This window comes from Diabrotica undecimpunctata, chromosome 4, assembly GCF_040954645.1.
Source record: "Diabrotica undecimpunctata isolate CICGRU chromosome 4, icDiaUnde3, whole genome shotgun sequence".
Lineage (NCBI taxonomy): Eukaryota > Metazoa > Arthropoda > Insecta > Coleoptera > Chrysomelidae > Diabrotica > Diabrotica undecimpunctata.
This window is the reverse complement of record NC_092806.1, coordinates 126,302,381-126,319,986: the sequence shown is the minus strand read 5'-3', so window position 1 is coordinate 126,319,986 and position 17,606 is coordinate 126,302,381. Positions and strand designations below refer to the sequence as shown.

The 17,606-nt window shown below is 36.9% G+C and overlaps 2 protein-coding genes across 4 annotated transcripts in view; one reads left to right on the top strand and one right to left on the bottom strand.

The window, feature by feature from the left end:
- LOC140439982 (receptor expression-enhancing protein 1-like) overlaps positions 1-17,606 on the top strand; it is a 105,210-nt gene that overhangs the window by 36,178 nt on the left and 51,426 nt on the right. For all 3 annotated transcript variants that reach the window (XM_072530202.1, XM_072530203.1, XM_072530204.1), the window contains exon 2: positions 10,668-10,740. In XM_072530202.1, coding sequence (XP_072386303.1) covers positions 10,668-10,740 — 73 coding nt within the window. The remainder of the gene's footprint in view (positions 1-10,667; positions 10,741-17,606) is intronic.
- LOC140439984 (uncharacterized) lies at positions 2,082-16,093 on the bottom strand. Its single transcript, XM_072530205.1, has 2 exons — positions 15,995-16,093; positions 2,082-3,128 (listed from the first exon to the last, which is right to left on the bottom strand). Exons 1-2 carry the CDS (start codon positions 16,044-16,046, stop codon positions 2,506-2,508), a joined length of 675 nt encoding a protein of 224 aa, XP_072386306.1. The 5' UTR covers positions 16,047-16,093; the 3' UTR covers positions 2,082-2,505.

Sequence of the window (17,606 nt, the reverse complement as noted above, 5' to 3'; positions counted from 1 at the left end):
CCACCATAAACAGAGAATTAGAACTTATAACAACGATTAAGAAGAGAAAGAATTTGTACCTATATTATATAATGAGAAATGACGAATATAACCTGCTGCGAATAATAATTAAAGGGAAGATAGAAGGCCGAATAGGAGTAGGCAAAAGAACAATATCATGTACGCGCAAAGTCATTACTCGGAGGATCTTAACGTTCAGAAATTACTAAAAGCTGCGCAAAATAGGAAAGATTTTGATGTAGTTATAGCAAACCTCTAGTAATTGAATGCACCAGTAGAAGAAGTTCGTGCTTTTCATAAACGCAGAAAAATATTGTGTGCAACTCATGCAAAAAGTATTTACTGTACTCGACGTGTTAACTCCTTAGACAATTTTATGACGCGTGCAATAAACTCATCCCATTGCACTTGTTGCGTAAATAGCTATATTGTAGTTATTTTATTACTGACTCCCAAAAAGTGCAAAATAAATATTGTGAAACATCAAAAAGCAATTTATTGAACCCTCAAATACATTTACTGTTTTTTACAGTCAATAGGTTATTTTATTTTTGAAAACTTTTCTTGGATATACTTTTAAAAGCAACTTGAAAGTTCGAATTATTTATTGAAGTGGAGTATGGGGAGGCCTTGAAAATATTGATTCTTCAAAGACAAAATTAGGTTTAAACTTGAACCTACGTCAATTAATAAGATGATCCAGAGATTTGTGTTTATCCAATTAATGCATTTAGATTTTGTTGAGTTGTTCGCGCATTGATTTGACGCTGCAATAACAAGTACATAGTTACAAAAAATATATAAAAGTAATAAAATTTTATGTAGGTATTAATATTAGTCTTAATATTTAAATAAATCTTTACTATCTATGTTACAGTAAGTTTTTATAGTCTTTTTCTAAATCTCGTCGGTACGGCAAATTTTTTTTCTTTTGTGAGCTAGAGGTATGTGATCTTTAAATCTGGATTAGGACTTATAATGAGGCAGATTTTTAAGTGTGAAAATTAGAATATAAAGACCCCTTTTCGTTAATTGTTATAAATTAATTATAAGTAGCCGTTTTGAACATGGGCCTCCCGTAAATAGTTTCATAACCTCTGGTCTCGAGCACCTTGAATCCAGTTATGCTGGATGCGATTGATTCGTCTCACCGTCTTGTTGGATTGCGTCCTCAATTACGATAAGCATCGTGTAGAGGTCTCTATTCTAAAATTTTCTTGGTCCAACTTCCATCCATTAACTGTATCCTAAACACCTCTTTGCCACTTGTATTTTATTTATTACTTTTCTGATAAGGGTCAGTGTTTCTGGTCCATATGTTCTAATCTGAAGCACACACTGATCTTTCCAAAAAACCAGGTTTTTTGGTTTAAATCAGGTTTATTTGGTTTATTTGATACAAAGCATTATAAGTCTAAATACTTGACTAAATGAATGAAATATTTATAAAATAATAGTAATAAACAATGAAAACAATGATTAAGACAACTTTTATTTTTATTTACATAAAAAAAATTAATATAACAAAAAAAACATCAAACGTAAAAATATTCAAAATAATTAAGATTGAAAACACAAAAATATAATTTATCTTCATTTTAATCAGATCTATTAAACAGTTTAAATAAAAAAACCAATTTGGAGGCTTTTTCTGTACCCAACCTGTTTCTAAGTTTCGACTGCACTAGCCCAAAGGAAGAAAAAATTCTTTCAACGCCAGCTGAAGACGCTTAGTCTATGTGAAGTTGTTCAATAACATTAGTGATGTTAGTGTCAATATTTTTGTGGCTTTTCCACCACTCAGTCGGTGTCACTTTTGAACTGACACTGTTTTCAAAAAAATGTTTTTGAAAAGGTACTGAAACTTTTGATAAAACGTCAATTTCGGGATACTTTTCTTTTGCGAAGTCCAGTGCTTTTGAGGTCTCTTCCTGTGTTAAATCTAAGTTAGGAGATTTTTCCCTTGGGTCAAGCAGATATGACAAAAAATGTGCTTCTGTCATTGTCATTTCATACCGACTTTCGAATTTTCTTATACACTCCTCATTGCCAAAATTTCTGAACTTGTTTTCAAGCTTCTTCCATACACACAGGACCACTAATTGTACATTTTCTACACTTCTTTTAATTCCTACATTCCCTACTTTAGCCTGTATATCTTTGTCTATGGTCTGCCTATTTTATTCATAAATTTTAAGCAATGTTGGCCAAGCTTTAATATAAGATTCCAGACAATCGCACATTGTATCCCATCGAACTTCAATGGGTACAACAAATTTTAAATTTCCAGACTTGCGGTAACATGCATTTGCAAAATGATTATTACGAAAGTATTTAACAATACTAACTACGTGTTTAGTAATATTGGTATTGGATGATTAGCAGTCGTTAGCCAGGTTTAAAACGCTACGTTTCTCTAGTAGGTTTTTAAAGGTTTCTCTAGTAGGAAACGCGTTTTCTTTACGTTAGCACCGTTATCTGTAACTACTGAGCGAACTTTGCATTTCAATTCGCCCTCACACTTCTTAATGCTATCATATGTAATTGAATCAAGGTAATCTGCAGTCTGAGCATGGCCTGACGAACCAAAATTTCCCATAAATAAACTTCACCAGACTTTGTGGTAACTGTAACACACACTATGGGATCGTTATGGACATTCGACCAACCATCAAAACCTAAGCAAACAACTTCATTTTGTATAAAATCGCGAAATTTTTGCATTTCCTCATCATAAATATTGTCAAGCAAGTGTTCGCTTATATCTCTTTGACTAGGTGGCTTGTAACCAGGTCGAAGTTCTTCTATGGGACGAATAAACTGTGGATGATCAACATGTTTAAATGGCGAATTTGTAGTAAATGCATAACGTGCTCTTTGCCTGTCTAGAGCCTCCTTTTGGTTTGTACTTGTTTTGATAAGAAAAGATTCTACAGAACTTTCAGTTTTGCGTCTTTTTCGATTTTGAGCTACTAGTTGAGATGATTGGGGATTGGAAGAAGTACTTGGTCTGGACATCATTGGATTTCTGTCTTCAGTGCCTGCACTATCGTTTCGCTCCGTTGAAACAAAGGATGCAGAAGAGGAGAAAGAAGAAGCCCCATCAGAAGTCACAGTTTCTTGAGTATCTGTAAACAAGAAATATTTTTTTTACGAAACACAGAAGTTTTTAATAGGGCTAAAAGAAACAAAAAATAAGGCATGAAAAGCTTCTAGTTCCTTATACTTTTATAAAAACTTATTTAATAGATTCGCAAAAACAAAATATACAAATATGGGAAGGAACAATAGAAAAAATTAATATTCAACTATAAATTTATAAATACGGTATTAAAAAACAAAATCTGGTCAACTGGCACTGAAGGCCGCTTGTCCGCTCAGGAAGTAACGACTTGGCTGGTATGGGACTGCATCAAAGAACTGAATGAACTGGGAGACCGGAACAAGATTGAGCTTCTCTGGGTACCAGGATATCAGGGCATCGAAGGCAGCGAAAAAGCAGATTAACTTGCAAAAAGAGGATCGAACGAATCAAACGAACCGGCTGTAACTCTGGGAATATCAAAGGCTGCAGTTCGTAGGGCTGTAGAGGACTGGATCAAAGAGAGTCATGAGCAATATTAAGAGATAATCCCAAAACAAACACATGGAAAAATCTTCATTGGTGGACCATGTAGAAAAAGAACAGAGGAACTGCTTCATATGGTCAGGAACGAACTGAGAACAGGAGTGTTGACCTGGCATGCACCAGTAAGAGAATTCCTGAATAAAATAGGCATTTACAATGGAGACCTTAACTGCAGAGTCTGTGATAAGGAATTAGAAACTGTAAAACATGTATTATGCGACTGCGAAGTGCTAGACAGTAAAAGATAAAAACTGTCGGGGCACAACCCAGTAAAAGTTAGGGATGTATTTTATAATGTTTGACGTAATTTCATTATATTGTTACGTAAAAATATGAGTCATAGTTTTAACCTTTAAAACATGTTTTTAATCTAATATGTTGTAGAGTTTACGAGAGGCCTCGATTTACCTGAGCGACCTTCCAGAACCGATGCGAGGGAAATCCAGTTGCCTTTACCGTTTCGCCATCGAAGGTTTTAGACTATTCGAGATAACGGCACTGGTATATAATAACGGAACTTTATTTGGAAGGGACAGTTAATAAAGAAGATTCGCGCTCGTGATATTATTGTTACGCTCGCCTACTAATAAATTATTGTGTATGTAGTGATAAATAAACTTATATTAATTATCGTGCCTTTTAATAAATTAAAGTAGGAACAAGATAATAAATTAGTAAAGACATTATAAATTAAAGACATAACAATTAATAAATTCACAACAAATGGTGTCAGAGTGAGATCGAACATAAATTAGACTTATAATAATAATACAAGTGAATATAAAATAAATTGTGAAAATGGCTACGATTTATGAGCTGACAGTGACTAATTTAAGAAGACATCTTGAAGACAGAGAATTAGCTTCTACCGGAAAAAAGGCTGAGTTAGTCCAACGACTAAAGAACGCTTTGCTAGAAGAAGGACTAGATCCAGAGACTTATATATTTGAAGATGCTGTCCTCTCGTCGATTTCGAAAGTTTCTTCTGATGTAGCCAAAGTTTCTGGTGATGTAGCCAAAGTTTCCGGCGATATCGCTTCGTTGGAAGACAAAGTTTCTAACGAGATTTCTTCGCTGGAAAGCAAAGTCTCTGCTAACATCTCTTCGGAAATCTCTAAAGTCACTTCTGAGATGTCTGCCCTCGACGATAGAATATCTTCGTTAAAAAATCAAGTTGCTGCCGATATGTTGGCCTTCGAAGAAAAGATGAAAGAAATGGAAAGGAAGATGGAGGAAACAGGGACAGCAGAGAGAGGTAACAATCCGATTACAGTGGAGATAAAAGAAGACGAGACGAAATGTAAGTTGGAGACACGGCCGAAATTTGAAGGAAGTGGAGGTTCTATTCATGTTAAAGTCCCAACTTTCGACGGAAAATCATCATGGAACAACTACATGAAACAGTTCGAATCAGCCGCAAGAGCAAATGGATGGTCTGAAAAAGAAAAGGCGGTAAACCTGACTATCGCTCTTCGAGGAGATGCCTTAGATGTGCTTCAGACCATAGCCGTAGAGGAGACCGATGATTTCGAACAACTGAAGAAGAGGTTAAATATGCGATATGGCCACGAACATTTGGAGCATGTATATCAGTCACAGCTTAAAAATCGTAGACAGAAGAAAGATGAGGCTCTTCAAGAATATGAGGTAGATATTGCCAGATTAGTACGATATGCTTATCCAACAGCTCCCGAAGACATGATGGAAAAATTGGCCGTGCAAACATTTATTGATGGTCTTCGTGATCATGAAATGCAGAGAACACTGCGATTAGCTCGTCACAAGACGCTGGTTGATGTCCTATCCGCCGCCCTCGAATACGAGTCAGCTACGCAGGCCTCTGGCGGGTACAGTAAAGTTAGGACTGTAAAAGAGGAAGAAGATGAAGATAAACTTGACCAGCTCGTTAATATGATAAAAAGCATGACATACAAGAAAACGAAGACCATCAGATGCTGGAATTGTGGCGAAATAGGACACGTACGAAGCTCCTGTAAGCACCCTAGGTACGACGCAAATCAAGAAACTCACCATCAGGAAAACTAGAACGGGTCAGCCTTAGGGGGGCAGCTTCGACCCAGAACTTTTCCAAAGACCCTCTCATACTAATAGCTTCTTTGAAATGTCGTGAAGATAGTGTATATGTAGATGGAGACATAAATGGTAAAAAGCATACGTTGTTGGTGGATACCGGAGCGACCAGAACCATTATACGCCCGACAGTTATAAACAGCCGAAAGAAACTGTTACCAACGAGGTTACGACTTCGGACCGCTACAGGTGAAAATGCCAACATTCATGGAGAAATCCAGGTACAATTGGGAATTGGGGCAGAAAAGTTTGTCCATACTGTTATAGTTGCTGACATCGAAGAGGATGTTATATTAGGAATGGACGTAATGAATATGCATGGATTCCAATTGGATTTTAAGAATAAGGTAATCAAAGTTGGCAACGAGGAGGTATTTCTCCATCCACATAATGACAACACTGTGCAAGCAGCCATTACAGAAGATACAGTCGTGCCTGCGAGAAGCGAAACGATCATAGTAGCGCGACTACAGGGAATTGTAGACGAAGGGAGACCTGTTATGATGGAGCCTTGGAACCACGACGATGAGGTTGGCCGTGGAATCATAATTGGAAAGGAATTGGTGACTTCGGCTAAAGAAATTCCTGTGAGACTTATCAATGTCAACGACTACCCAGTGACCATAAAGAAAGAGACAAAAGTAGGAACTTGTGTACCTGTGACATCCATAATCCGTCAGGCGACAACATCTGATAATTCCAACGACAAATTCGACCAAATGGTTGCAGTTGCAGGACAGTCTCTAAATCAGATGGAGAAAAGGAAATTAAGGGAATTTCTTCGGCAGTATCGTGATATTTTCGTACCGAAAGGAGGGAAGACGGGAAGAACTACCGTTGTTAAGCATAAAATTGATACTGGTAATGCTAAGCCAATTCGTCAAACAGCTCGACGATTACCACAGGCGAAAAGAGAGGAAGCTGAAACGATTGTTCAGGAAATGAAGAAAGACGGGGTGATAGAACCTTCTACGAGCCCATGGGTCTCTCCGGTGGTCCTGGTTAAGAAGAAAGACGGAACGACGAGGTTCTGTGTGGATTACCGTTTGCTGAACAACGTTACCAAGAAAGATAGTTATCCTCTGCCTCGGATCGATGACACATTGGACACATTGGCTGGAAGTAAATTGTTTTCTACTTTGGATTTGAAGTCTGGATACTGGCAGGTAGAAATGGACCCAGTCGATAAAGAAAAGACAGCCTTCACCACAGGATCTGGATTGTGGCAATTCAACGTTATGCCATTTGGACTTTGTAATGCTCCTGCGACATTTGAGAGGCTTATGGAAAATGTCCTGAGAGGGTTATCTTGGAAAAAAATGCCTGGTTTATTTAGATGACATAATCGTCTTGGGGGAGACATTCGAAGACCATTTGAGGAATTTAGAAAACGTTTTTAATCGACTTAAAGCTGCCCAATTGATGTTAAACCCCAAGAAGTGCCAGCTATTTCAAGGTAAAGTCAATTATCTGGGTCATATAGTCAGTAAAGAAGGAGTGGCCGTGGATAAGGGAAAAATCGATTCCATTAAGGAATGGCCAAAACCAACTGACAAACATCAAGTGAGAAGTTTTCTTGGACTATGTACTTACTACCGGAGGTTTATTAAGAAGTTTGCAGATATCGCTAAGCCATTAACGCGACTTACGGAGGAAGCAAGAGATTACCGCTGGGATACAGACTGCCAAAATGCCTTTGAGACCTTGAAAAAGCATTTAATAACAGCACCAATTTTAGGGTATCCACTGCCAGAAGGAGAGTTCATCTTAGATACAGATGCAAGTAATGTGGGAATTGGAGGAGTGCTGTCTCAGATTCAAGGAGGACAGGAACGAGTCCTCGGATATTTTAGTAAAGTTCTTTCAAAACCTGAGCGGAATTATTGCGTCACGAGAAGAGAACTTCTGGCAGTAGTGAAATCAGTAGAGCACTTCTATCAATACCTCTATGGAAGGAAGTTTTTAATCCGAACCGACCATGCCGCCCTTAAGTGGTTGATGCAGTTTAAGAATCCAGAGGGTCAGATAGCCAGGTGGATCGAACGACTCCAAGAATACGATTTTAAGATTGAGCACCGAGCCGGAGTTAGCCACAGAAACGCTGATTCTCTTTCCAGACGGCCATGCCCAGCAGAGTGTCCCCACTGCAACAAAACGGAATCCAAGGAAGCAGCAGTGCTAAGAACGACGATTGTCAACGACGACTGGACGCCTACTAAGATAAGGGAAGAACAACAGAGAGATCCAGTTATACAGAAAATCCGAAAATGGAAAGAGGAAAACCGTCGACCACCTTGGCAGGAAATATCAAACCTATGCTCAGTAGTTAAGACGTATTGGGCCCAGTGGGACTCATTTATCATCGAAGATGGCTTGCTTAAACGAGTCCTGGAAAATGATGACGGTTCAGAGAAGAGAAGACAGTTGGTGATCCCAAAGAGCAGAATAGCCGAAGTACTTCGTCAGTTACACGACAGTCCATCGGGAGGGCATTTTGGTGTAAGGAAAACCCTTCAGCGAATTCGGGAACGGTTTTATTGGATGAACAGTTCCGACGACGTAAAAGACTGGTGTAAGAAATGTACTATTTGTGCTACGAGTAACGGGCCTCACCGGAAAAGGAGAGCTCCTATGAGACAATATAATGTTGGAAGCCCGTTTGAAAGAATAGCTTTGGACATTGCAGGGCCATTTCCAGAAAGTGAAAATGGGGGCAAGTACATGTTGGTAGTAATGGATTACTTCACTAAGTGGGTCGAGATTTACGCACTTCCAGACCAGAAGGCCGCCACCGTTGCAGATAAGTTGATCCAAGAATATATCAGCCGATTTGGAGTGCCTTTGGAGATCCATAGTGACCAAGGCAGGAACTTCGAAAGTGATCTATTCCAAGGAATATGTGATAGACTATGCATGAAGAAAACAAGAACTACCGCGTATCATCCGCAATCGGATGGTATGGTAGAACGAATGAATAGGACAGTTGGCAAGTATTTGACAAAGATGGTGTCCGATCATCAGCGAGACTGGGACCAATACCTTCCGTTCTTCACAATGGCCTACAGATCTGCTGTTAACGAATCAACGGGCCAGACACCAGCCAGAGTCCTATTCGGACGCGAAATGCGACTACCTTGTGATCTAGAATTTGGGTGTCGACCTGGAGAAGATGTAGCAGGTGAAGATTATGTGATCGAATTACGAAGAAGAATGGACGATGTACATGAGTTGGTCCGTTCCCACCTTCAGATCGCTAGCGACCGAATGAAGAAACGGTACGATACACAAGCCGAAAAGGGTTGCTTTAAGAAGAACGACAAAGTATGGCTGTATAATCCCAAGAAGCGAAAAGGTTGTTCTCCCAAATTGCAGCAGTTTTGGGAAGGTCCATACCTCATCATGGAGAAGATCAACGATGTCATCTACCGAATAAGCAAGATTCCGAGGGGAAAGCCGATGATAGTACACCATAACCGGTTGGCATCTTTCGAAGGTGACCACGACGTAGATGAAGAAGTGGAAGTAAACCAAGTCCAAGATGTGTTTGACCTCACGTTTGAGGAATTCATGGGTGCCTATGGAGGTACCGGTAAAGCGAGACATGGTGTTACCACTGAAGAAAAGCAAGATCTACTCGAGCTCCCCGATGACTACTCGCTGGCCCTTACCATCCCGGCCAGTATCAAAGACGCACCAGGGTTGGCATCCGTCTTTCGAAGGAAGTTTGGTCGAGTTGCAGAACTTCAATGCCAAGTGCCAGCTCCCGGTAAAACCTTGAAACTCCAAGATGCATCACGTTACCTTTTCTACCTGGTAACAAAAGACACTGCCCGTGACCAACCTACCTACCGAGATGTATGGGAAGCCTTACTTCAATTGAGAGGGCACGTACTAGAGTCCGACGTGCAAAAGTTAGCCATGCCAAAGTTGGAGTGCCGCCAATTAGATTGGAGGGTTATCCGAAATATGGTGGAGGAGATCTTTAAAGACACCGAAGTCCAGGTGTTAGTCTGTTGCAATCCACATAGTTACTGGTGCGGAGAGAAAACCGTCCCTTGTCATTTTTATACAACTGGAAGTTGTAAAAGAGGGTCCAGTTGCCGATACCAGCATACCGTTCCAGTTCTAGTCCCAACAAGGTTCCAGGAGGAACCATCTTTTGAGAGGGGGGCAATGTTACGTAAAAATATGAGTCATAGTTTTAACCTTTAAAACATGTTTTTAATCTAATATGTTGTAGAGTTTACGAGAGGCCTCGATTTACCTGAGCGACCTTCCAGAACCGATGCGAGGGAAATCCAGTTGCCTTTACCGTTTCGCCATCGAAGGTTTTAGACTATTCGAGATAACGGCACTGGTATATAATAACGGAACTTTATTTGGAAGGGACAGTTAATAAAGAAGATTCGCGCTCGTGATATTATTGTTACGCTCGCCTACTAATAAATTATTGTGTATGTAGTGATAAATAAACTTATATTAATTATCGTGCCTTTTAATAAATTAAAGTAGGAACAAGATAATAAATTAGTAAAGACATTATAAATTAAAGACATAACAATTAATAAATTCACAACAATATTTTTCTTATTTTACGAATTATTCAAATGTAACTTTGTACTAATGTAGCTAAATAAATTTTTTCTTTTTGTCAGGAACCATAACCATATACACAAAGAGTTAAGCTGCAACAAACAATATTAACTTCTTCGAAAGCATTTATTAAAACCATGGGAAAGCAAAGAGTTATTTATATTTCAAAACTAATTGAACTATAAAAGATAGCACAAGAATCTTATTTATATAGAAGATTATCAACAAAAACTGAAATGTTGCGATGTTTCTTATTATTCAAACCATCGCTGTTCCACCTTGGATTGGTTTTGATAAGCCTGGTAGTTGTATGTCACAAAGCAGTAACTTATTTAGTTTTATATCCTCTGTTTAGATTGCTAATAGGAACCCTATATCCTGCTTATGCTTCATATAAGGCTGTGAGGACGAAGAACGTCAGAGAATACGTAAGTTCAATCTTTATTTAAAATTATTTAAAAAATTTAGATTTGATTTATAAAATTGATATTAATTTATTAGATTAAAAAATATGTTAATATGTATACATAAGTAAAGTACAATGGGAAAATTTAAAAATCGAAATTTGTCTCACATTCTAACATCAATGGCGTTACAACTCTTCGTAAGTTTGTCGGTCCTGTGCCACTATTTCCCATTATCTCACTCCCATTTTCTCAAGATCCTCTCTGATTGCATCTTTTCACCTTTTCCTAGGTCGTTCTACAGATATTCTTCCATCTACTCTTTCCCAAAACACATTGTTTGTAAGACGATTGTTACTATTGTTTATCACATGTTCTGCCCATCTTAGTCTATTATCCTTTATATAACTCACCAGATTTTCATTTCCGAAGAGAGATTTAACTCGTTTTGTGTCTGCGCCTCCATTCGTTTTTCACGCTATCCGTGCAAGGGTCATATACTACGCGGAGGATACATACCACAATTTTCTTTAACCTAGTTCTTTTGCACTTCTTCCTTTCCACCGCTACTCTAGAATGCAAGCAATGTGTACTCTCCTTTTTATAAACGCATCTACAAACTCCATACTCTTACTTTACAAGAATCTAAGACCTTATCCTGGTTGTCCTAACCTATAATGGTTGTCTCCCCTCTAATAGATCTCACCAGAAATCCGAAAAGATGGTCAGTTTATTTCCAGAACATTTTACCTCAGGATAGAGTTCACTAAAATAGATAGCATAACTGTCGTTGATATATACAAGCCCCTGCAAAATCATGGTCGCCAACTACATTGCCATACATATTCGATGCCAAAGATAAGAGCTTTAAATCAGCAGCTTGGAATATCGAAACCAATTCAGATTTATGCTTTGTTACTAAAGACTCCTAAAATCGTCCCATTCCAGTTTCAAGGCAAGTTCTAAATAACTTTCCACACAGCCAGCACCACCCGATAATTTTTAAAGTAGGTTAAAAAATCCCAATTATTCACTCCAAGACCAGACCAAGATGGAACCTCAAAAAGGCTAACTTGTTCAAGTTCATTATAGCAACTGCCAAAAAACATGTACAACGTGGGTATAGGAAGGAATACATACTGGAATGGAATTGCAACCCAGAGCAATTCTGCCAAGAATTCCAAGAGAATGGTGATGCTGAAATTGTGGATGAACTTCTTAATATGTTAGACGTTGAACGCCTCAAGAAATGGGAAGAAATGACGAGAGGTACAGACTTTAAAAAATCAAGTAGGAAAGCTTGGAGTCTCCTAAAGAAATTAGACAACTACAAACCCTCAGACTCGTGAACAGCAGGAAGTTACAGCTGACCAAATAGCTGCACGGGTTTTAAGCTCTCCAAAGCCCCAAAAGTTAAAGAAAACCACACTGCAATTAAAAAAGAAGAACTTTTATTATTATTATTCACTTAACAATCGGAGCATACCCTGAATACTTCAAAGCCTTTATTTAACGATACCAAATCTGGATAAGCACAAGGATTTGACGGAATCCACGCAGAATTCCTAAATCATTGTGCTAGAAAAACTATGGTAGCTTACATTGATCTAACTGCTGCTTACGACACTGTATGGAGGAACGGACTTATCTTTAAATTTCTCAATAACTATGTAACCGAGTTGCTACCTACTAAACAATATGCTGTTCGATAGGTCTTTTCAAATAATAACTGGAGGCAGTAGGAGAAGGGTAAGGAAATCTCAAAATGGACTTCCTCAAGGATTGGTGCTTGCCCCAATCGACATCAATCTGTATATATCTGACATCCCTCCAACGATGACAAAGAAATATGATACGATGATGATGACTTAGCACTAGCCGCCTGCCATAACAAAGATTTCATAGTTCTCGGTAAATACTTCAGTGACTGGAGGCTTATTCCAAATACGAATAAAATGGAGGTTATCTGCTTTCATATCAATAACAAGCAAGCAAATAACGAGCCTGAAGTATATTTTAACAACCTTCTACATTTTACCCATACCCGAAATATCTAGGCATCACAATGGATATAACGCTGTCATTCAAAAAACATCTAAAAAAATAATATCATCCACAAATTATACGGAACATCCTGGGGATCAAATGTCACCACTCTCAGCAGATGAGGGTCTACGCAGTTGCCGAATATTGCGCTCCAGCGGAGCTGAACAGCAGCCATGTAAAAAAGGTCGACACCAAAGTCAATCCAACAATGAGGATTATTATCGGATGTATTTAAAGTACCCCTACTCCTCCATATTACACCTCCACACAAGGGAGTTATATTACACCTCCAAATATCCGTAGAAAAGCATTTTTTCTACGGCATACAGATTCTGGATAAATCGATTTTTTCCGTTTTCTCTCTCTACCTAGGGGTTTTAGGGGGAAGCGCGGGAGTAGGAATGGTTAACTTTTTTGCATCTTTTTTGGGATCCCAAAATTAACGGTCTCGGCAAAATTCAGCTTGTTCGTATGATTTTTAGAGGATCAGTGGCATTTTCGTCTCTGACGACTGGAGTAATAAAATGTTCAATGAACACACACCACAGGAAAATATATTCAGGAACATAATTAGCTTGAATTCATTTGTTTAGAATTCTTTTCAAATAAGATATAGTTCACCAAAAGGTGTTCCACGAATTTTGTGGAGCACAGTAGCTTTCGTGTGGAGGTATTTATTATAGTATTATGGGAATCATTTGTAAATCAAAACCATCCCACAAACATTACCAATTTGTCAAAAAAATATTAGAGAGAAAGCTGTAAAAGATGTCATGCGATTTTTTGTTCTGTTAATATATTATGAAGGCCGGTAGTTTCACAATACATTTTCACTTTTCGTTTTAAAATAGTAACGACACATGTTTTCTGCATTGTCCTGTTTGACCATTATGTTAATGATTATTTGCTTCCGTCGTTATATTTAAATAGTGACTGCAACATTTTTATTCTCCTATGTACGCTTTATAAAACAAATACAAATTACTGCAAAAGTAACACCTACTTAGAGATAAATATAGTAATGAATTAGTGACTGAAGTTTTTGATGTTGAACGAACAGTCCATATATGGAGACTTGAAATGAAATTTTACAGATTACCAAGAGCTGGTTTTATTTTTTACTTTTATTTTAACTGTTACTTTTGGATGGTGTATGTAACTATAAACGGTGGCACCATAAATGGTGCCAAGATTTTTTATCTGAATGTATAGGAATAAAGAAATATGTAAAGATCAGGATAAATAATTTAATCACCTGCTTGTGTAGAAGATTTATTTGAATGCATTCTATAACTGTGGCGTATAATTGATATATGAAATATCACTAGTTTATTTATATTTTTTTAAATATTCAACAAAGTTCTAAGTTTTTTATATATTTCTTTTTGTACAACCTATTTCAATTTATTTCAAACTTCAATTTTAATAATTGACTCATCCTCCCTCTCCAATAGGTCGATAACATTAAAAAAAATTTAAAATATTTAAAAATTACTAAAAACTTGGACGGGAGAGTAATACCCATGAGCCAGTTCTATTTTTTTATAGCAGCTGTCAGTTTTTTCATAATAACTTCTTATAGTAGTATTTTATCTTAGTTTTTAATGTTTGTGAAACTATAGTGCAGCAGAACGCTCCAGGTGTTGCGTGCAAGAAAAAATATTTTATTGAAATACGTACATACAAATAAAAAGCATCATAAAATATATTTTAAAAATATAAACAACGACACAGAATCAACAGGATAATAATAAAAATACAAACGAAAATATTCTAATACAAAATAACTGAAACTACCTGTTATATACTGCTATAGGTTTGCATGACATATATGGAAACATGGACACAATAAGGACCTTCAGGACATAGTAAACGCAATCCTTCCTGACTTTACCATTAGTCCAACATACCTGATATCGTCTTCTTTTCACCTTTCCATTTTCACCTTTGGAGCAATATTTTATTTTGAACTATTGCCGTTATATAGAAACGAAAAAAAAAAATCGTTATACTTATTTATGAGTTATGGTTTCTGCTTCACCTGACCTCGTTTATTCGTAGTTTCTTGAAATTTTCCATTAAATTCACTGGATATGGCTAACACTTCCCTACGGTCCTTCCACTTTGTAACACATATCCTCGAGAATTATACTGGTTGGTCACTTCACCTTTTGTCAATTTTTTTGCTAAAACTTCAGGCGGATTTCCTTTTCGATTACCTCTTAGTGTGCCCGTAGCATATGTTTGGTTATTCAATAAAGTCTCAGTGAGATTGACACTATTATAGAAGTTGTCCATGTAAAACGCATGACCAGCACCAAGTTTTTCTTCTAATAAACATAGAACCACCTTTTCAGTATGTTGTAAACCTCCTAACTGTACATCAGCTGAACCTGAGTCGACAACAAGTTTTAATACCAGCCCATTCGGCTTACATAGTGACTACAGCTTTACACCAAACCTCTGTCGTTTTCCCTTGATGTATTGCCGAAATTTTAGACGGCCTCTCCACAGGATCATGGATTCATCCAATAAGAGTTCTTTATTGGGGTAATAATCTGCATTCATTCTATCATTGAAAAAATCAATCAATGGCTTGATTTTTTCGATTTTGTGTTCGAGTGACTTAATTTTGGCGATTTTCGAACTGCAAAGCTCTTAAAATGAGAAGAAATCTGTTTCGGCTTATAAAGCTTGAAAATGCAGTCAAATTAAAGAGATGGTGCTCCTTCCAATAATTGTTAAGTCGATTTACTAGAAGTGGTCTCATATGAAACGGCAAACTGAAAAACTTCTTTAATTCGTCAACAGTTATGTCTTTCCAAGATGCAATTCATGATTTAACTCCAGAACTTTGACAGATAATTCGACAGCGTGTGTATTTGTTTTGGTACAAAGATCATTGTACAAATCATCTGTTGCTAACAAGTGAAAATAATCGATTGGTTCTGTTCCATTTACGTTAACAAGTAAACCAGGAATTATATTGAAATTAAAACTAATCTTTTGTGGCTCAATGACCTTTTGTCGAATTTTTGATCTCTAATGCTGGTGGTGTTGGCGGAGATGGACAAAGGTCAAACTCGAGAAAGCGCTGAATTTTGACAGTTATAACTAGCTGAAGATTCATCACTAGAACTAGCTTCGTCAATATAGTCTGGATCATCTTCAGCATCAGACTCTAAAAATGCTACTATATACGGAAATAATGAAACAAGACCATAATAGTTACCTTTTCTAAAGTCCAAATAGGTTTTGCAATATCCTTCCTTCAAACGAGTCATCTGAATTACGTAAGCACACACACACACATACTCGGAACCAACCTTCTTTCGTCAACACACTAAGATACTAACATCCGATACAATAAAATTCGTTGCAGTCGTGAAGCCGGCTAATATTATGTTGAACATAAGTCTCTCGTAAACGCGCCAGGCGCGTTGGTGGCACATGGCGGAAATTCCTGAAAACGCGCGAGGTGCGTTGACGGCAACGAATGTGTTAAAACAATTTAATTGGGACAATTTAATTTTCATTGAAGATACAGCTCGTTAAAAATGTTTTAATTTATTGCCACTGTAAAATAGCGTCAAATACAAAAAAAAAATAGGGGGAAACAAGCCTTTTCTTATTCAATGTTTTTCAACTACTTAGATTGGTTGAAATCTTCATAACATTATAAAACAGCACACCAAATTTCATTAAAGTCGATTTTAATAGATTTCGCATAATCTATTCGTATTCGTATAACGTCAACAGAACCACGTGTAAGCCAAACAGGGTCGTACTGATGTACGACCTATGTATCATATGATTTTTAAAAATATTTACTTTTGAAACTGTTAGTGTAAGAATTTCTTGAAATTTAATCATTATATCACAATTAAACTAAACTCTAAAAAATAACACGACCAGTAAATAACTTAACAATAACTATAACATAAATATAACACAATATAATAACTTAAAAATCAACACGATACAATTAGAATTTAAAATAATCACAAGTTGGGATCTGTAACATGAGAATCTGTCTCGCTTACGGTAATAAATTATATTTTATTGCCTCTTGACGAATGAGACGGCGAATATCAACACGTGCTCATGTTTACTGATGGGAATTTGGTAAACGAATATACTTTAGACCATATAGATGTTTGCCAATTTTTTTACTTATAAAAACGCACTTAGCTTAACTAACATAATTTATGGAATTGAAATCGATGAAAGTTATAAACAATAGGATGATAATCATTAAACCATTACCTTTTTCTTTCGGAGCTATTTCTCGATAAAAATTTCTTTAAGATGTTTATTGCATATATTATAATAATAAAAACCATCGGTATTGCGTGTGAAAAATAACAAAAAGATTAGGTTGAAGAAAATTGAATTTTAAATGTCAAAATCGGTATACGTAAAAAAAGGTATTTCCTCTGAATAAATCCATTTTCTTCATTTTCATAACCCGACGTAAATCCAATAGAGCCATCTAAAATCGCATTAATAAATGCCAGAGATGCTTTAATTTTGTTATAAATAAATAAATTTATTTATACTCCAGTCGTCAGAGACGGAAATTGCACTAATCCTCTAAAAATCATTACGAAAAAGAAAATGTTAATTTTGGAACCCCAAAAAATATGCAAAAAGTTTATTACTCTTACCACCGGCTTCCCCTAAAACCCCCCTTCATAGGTGAAAAAAAAAACGGAAAAAATTCATTTGCTAAGAATATGAGCGTCGTAGAAAAAATATCTTAAATAAAAAATGTAGCTGAGACAATTTTAAACAAAAATTTTCATAAGCACTTTTTGTGTAAATAACCTTTCTCTCAAAAATAT

Excerpts from the sequence above, each read along its gene's own strand:
- LOC140439984 (XM_072530205.1), bottom strand. The coding sequence starts at position 16,046 with ATGACTCGTTTGAAGGAAGGATATTGCAAAACCTATTTGGACTTTAGA. Across the intron at positions 3,129-15,994 it reads CTATTTGGACTTTAGAAAAG|ATACTCAAGAAACTGTGACT; the intron begins GTAACTATTATG and ends TCTTGTTTACAG.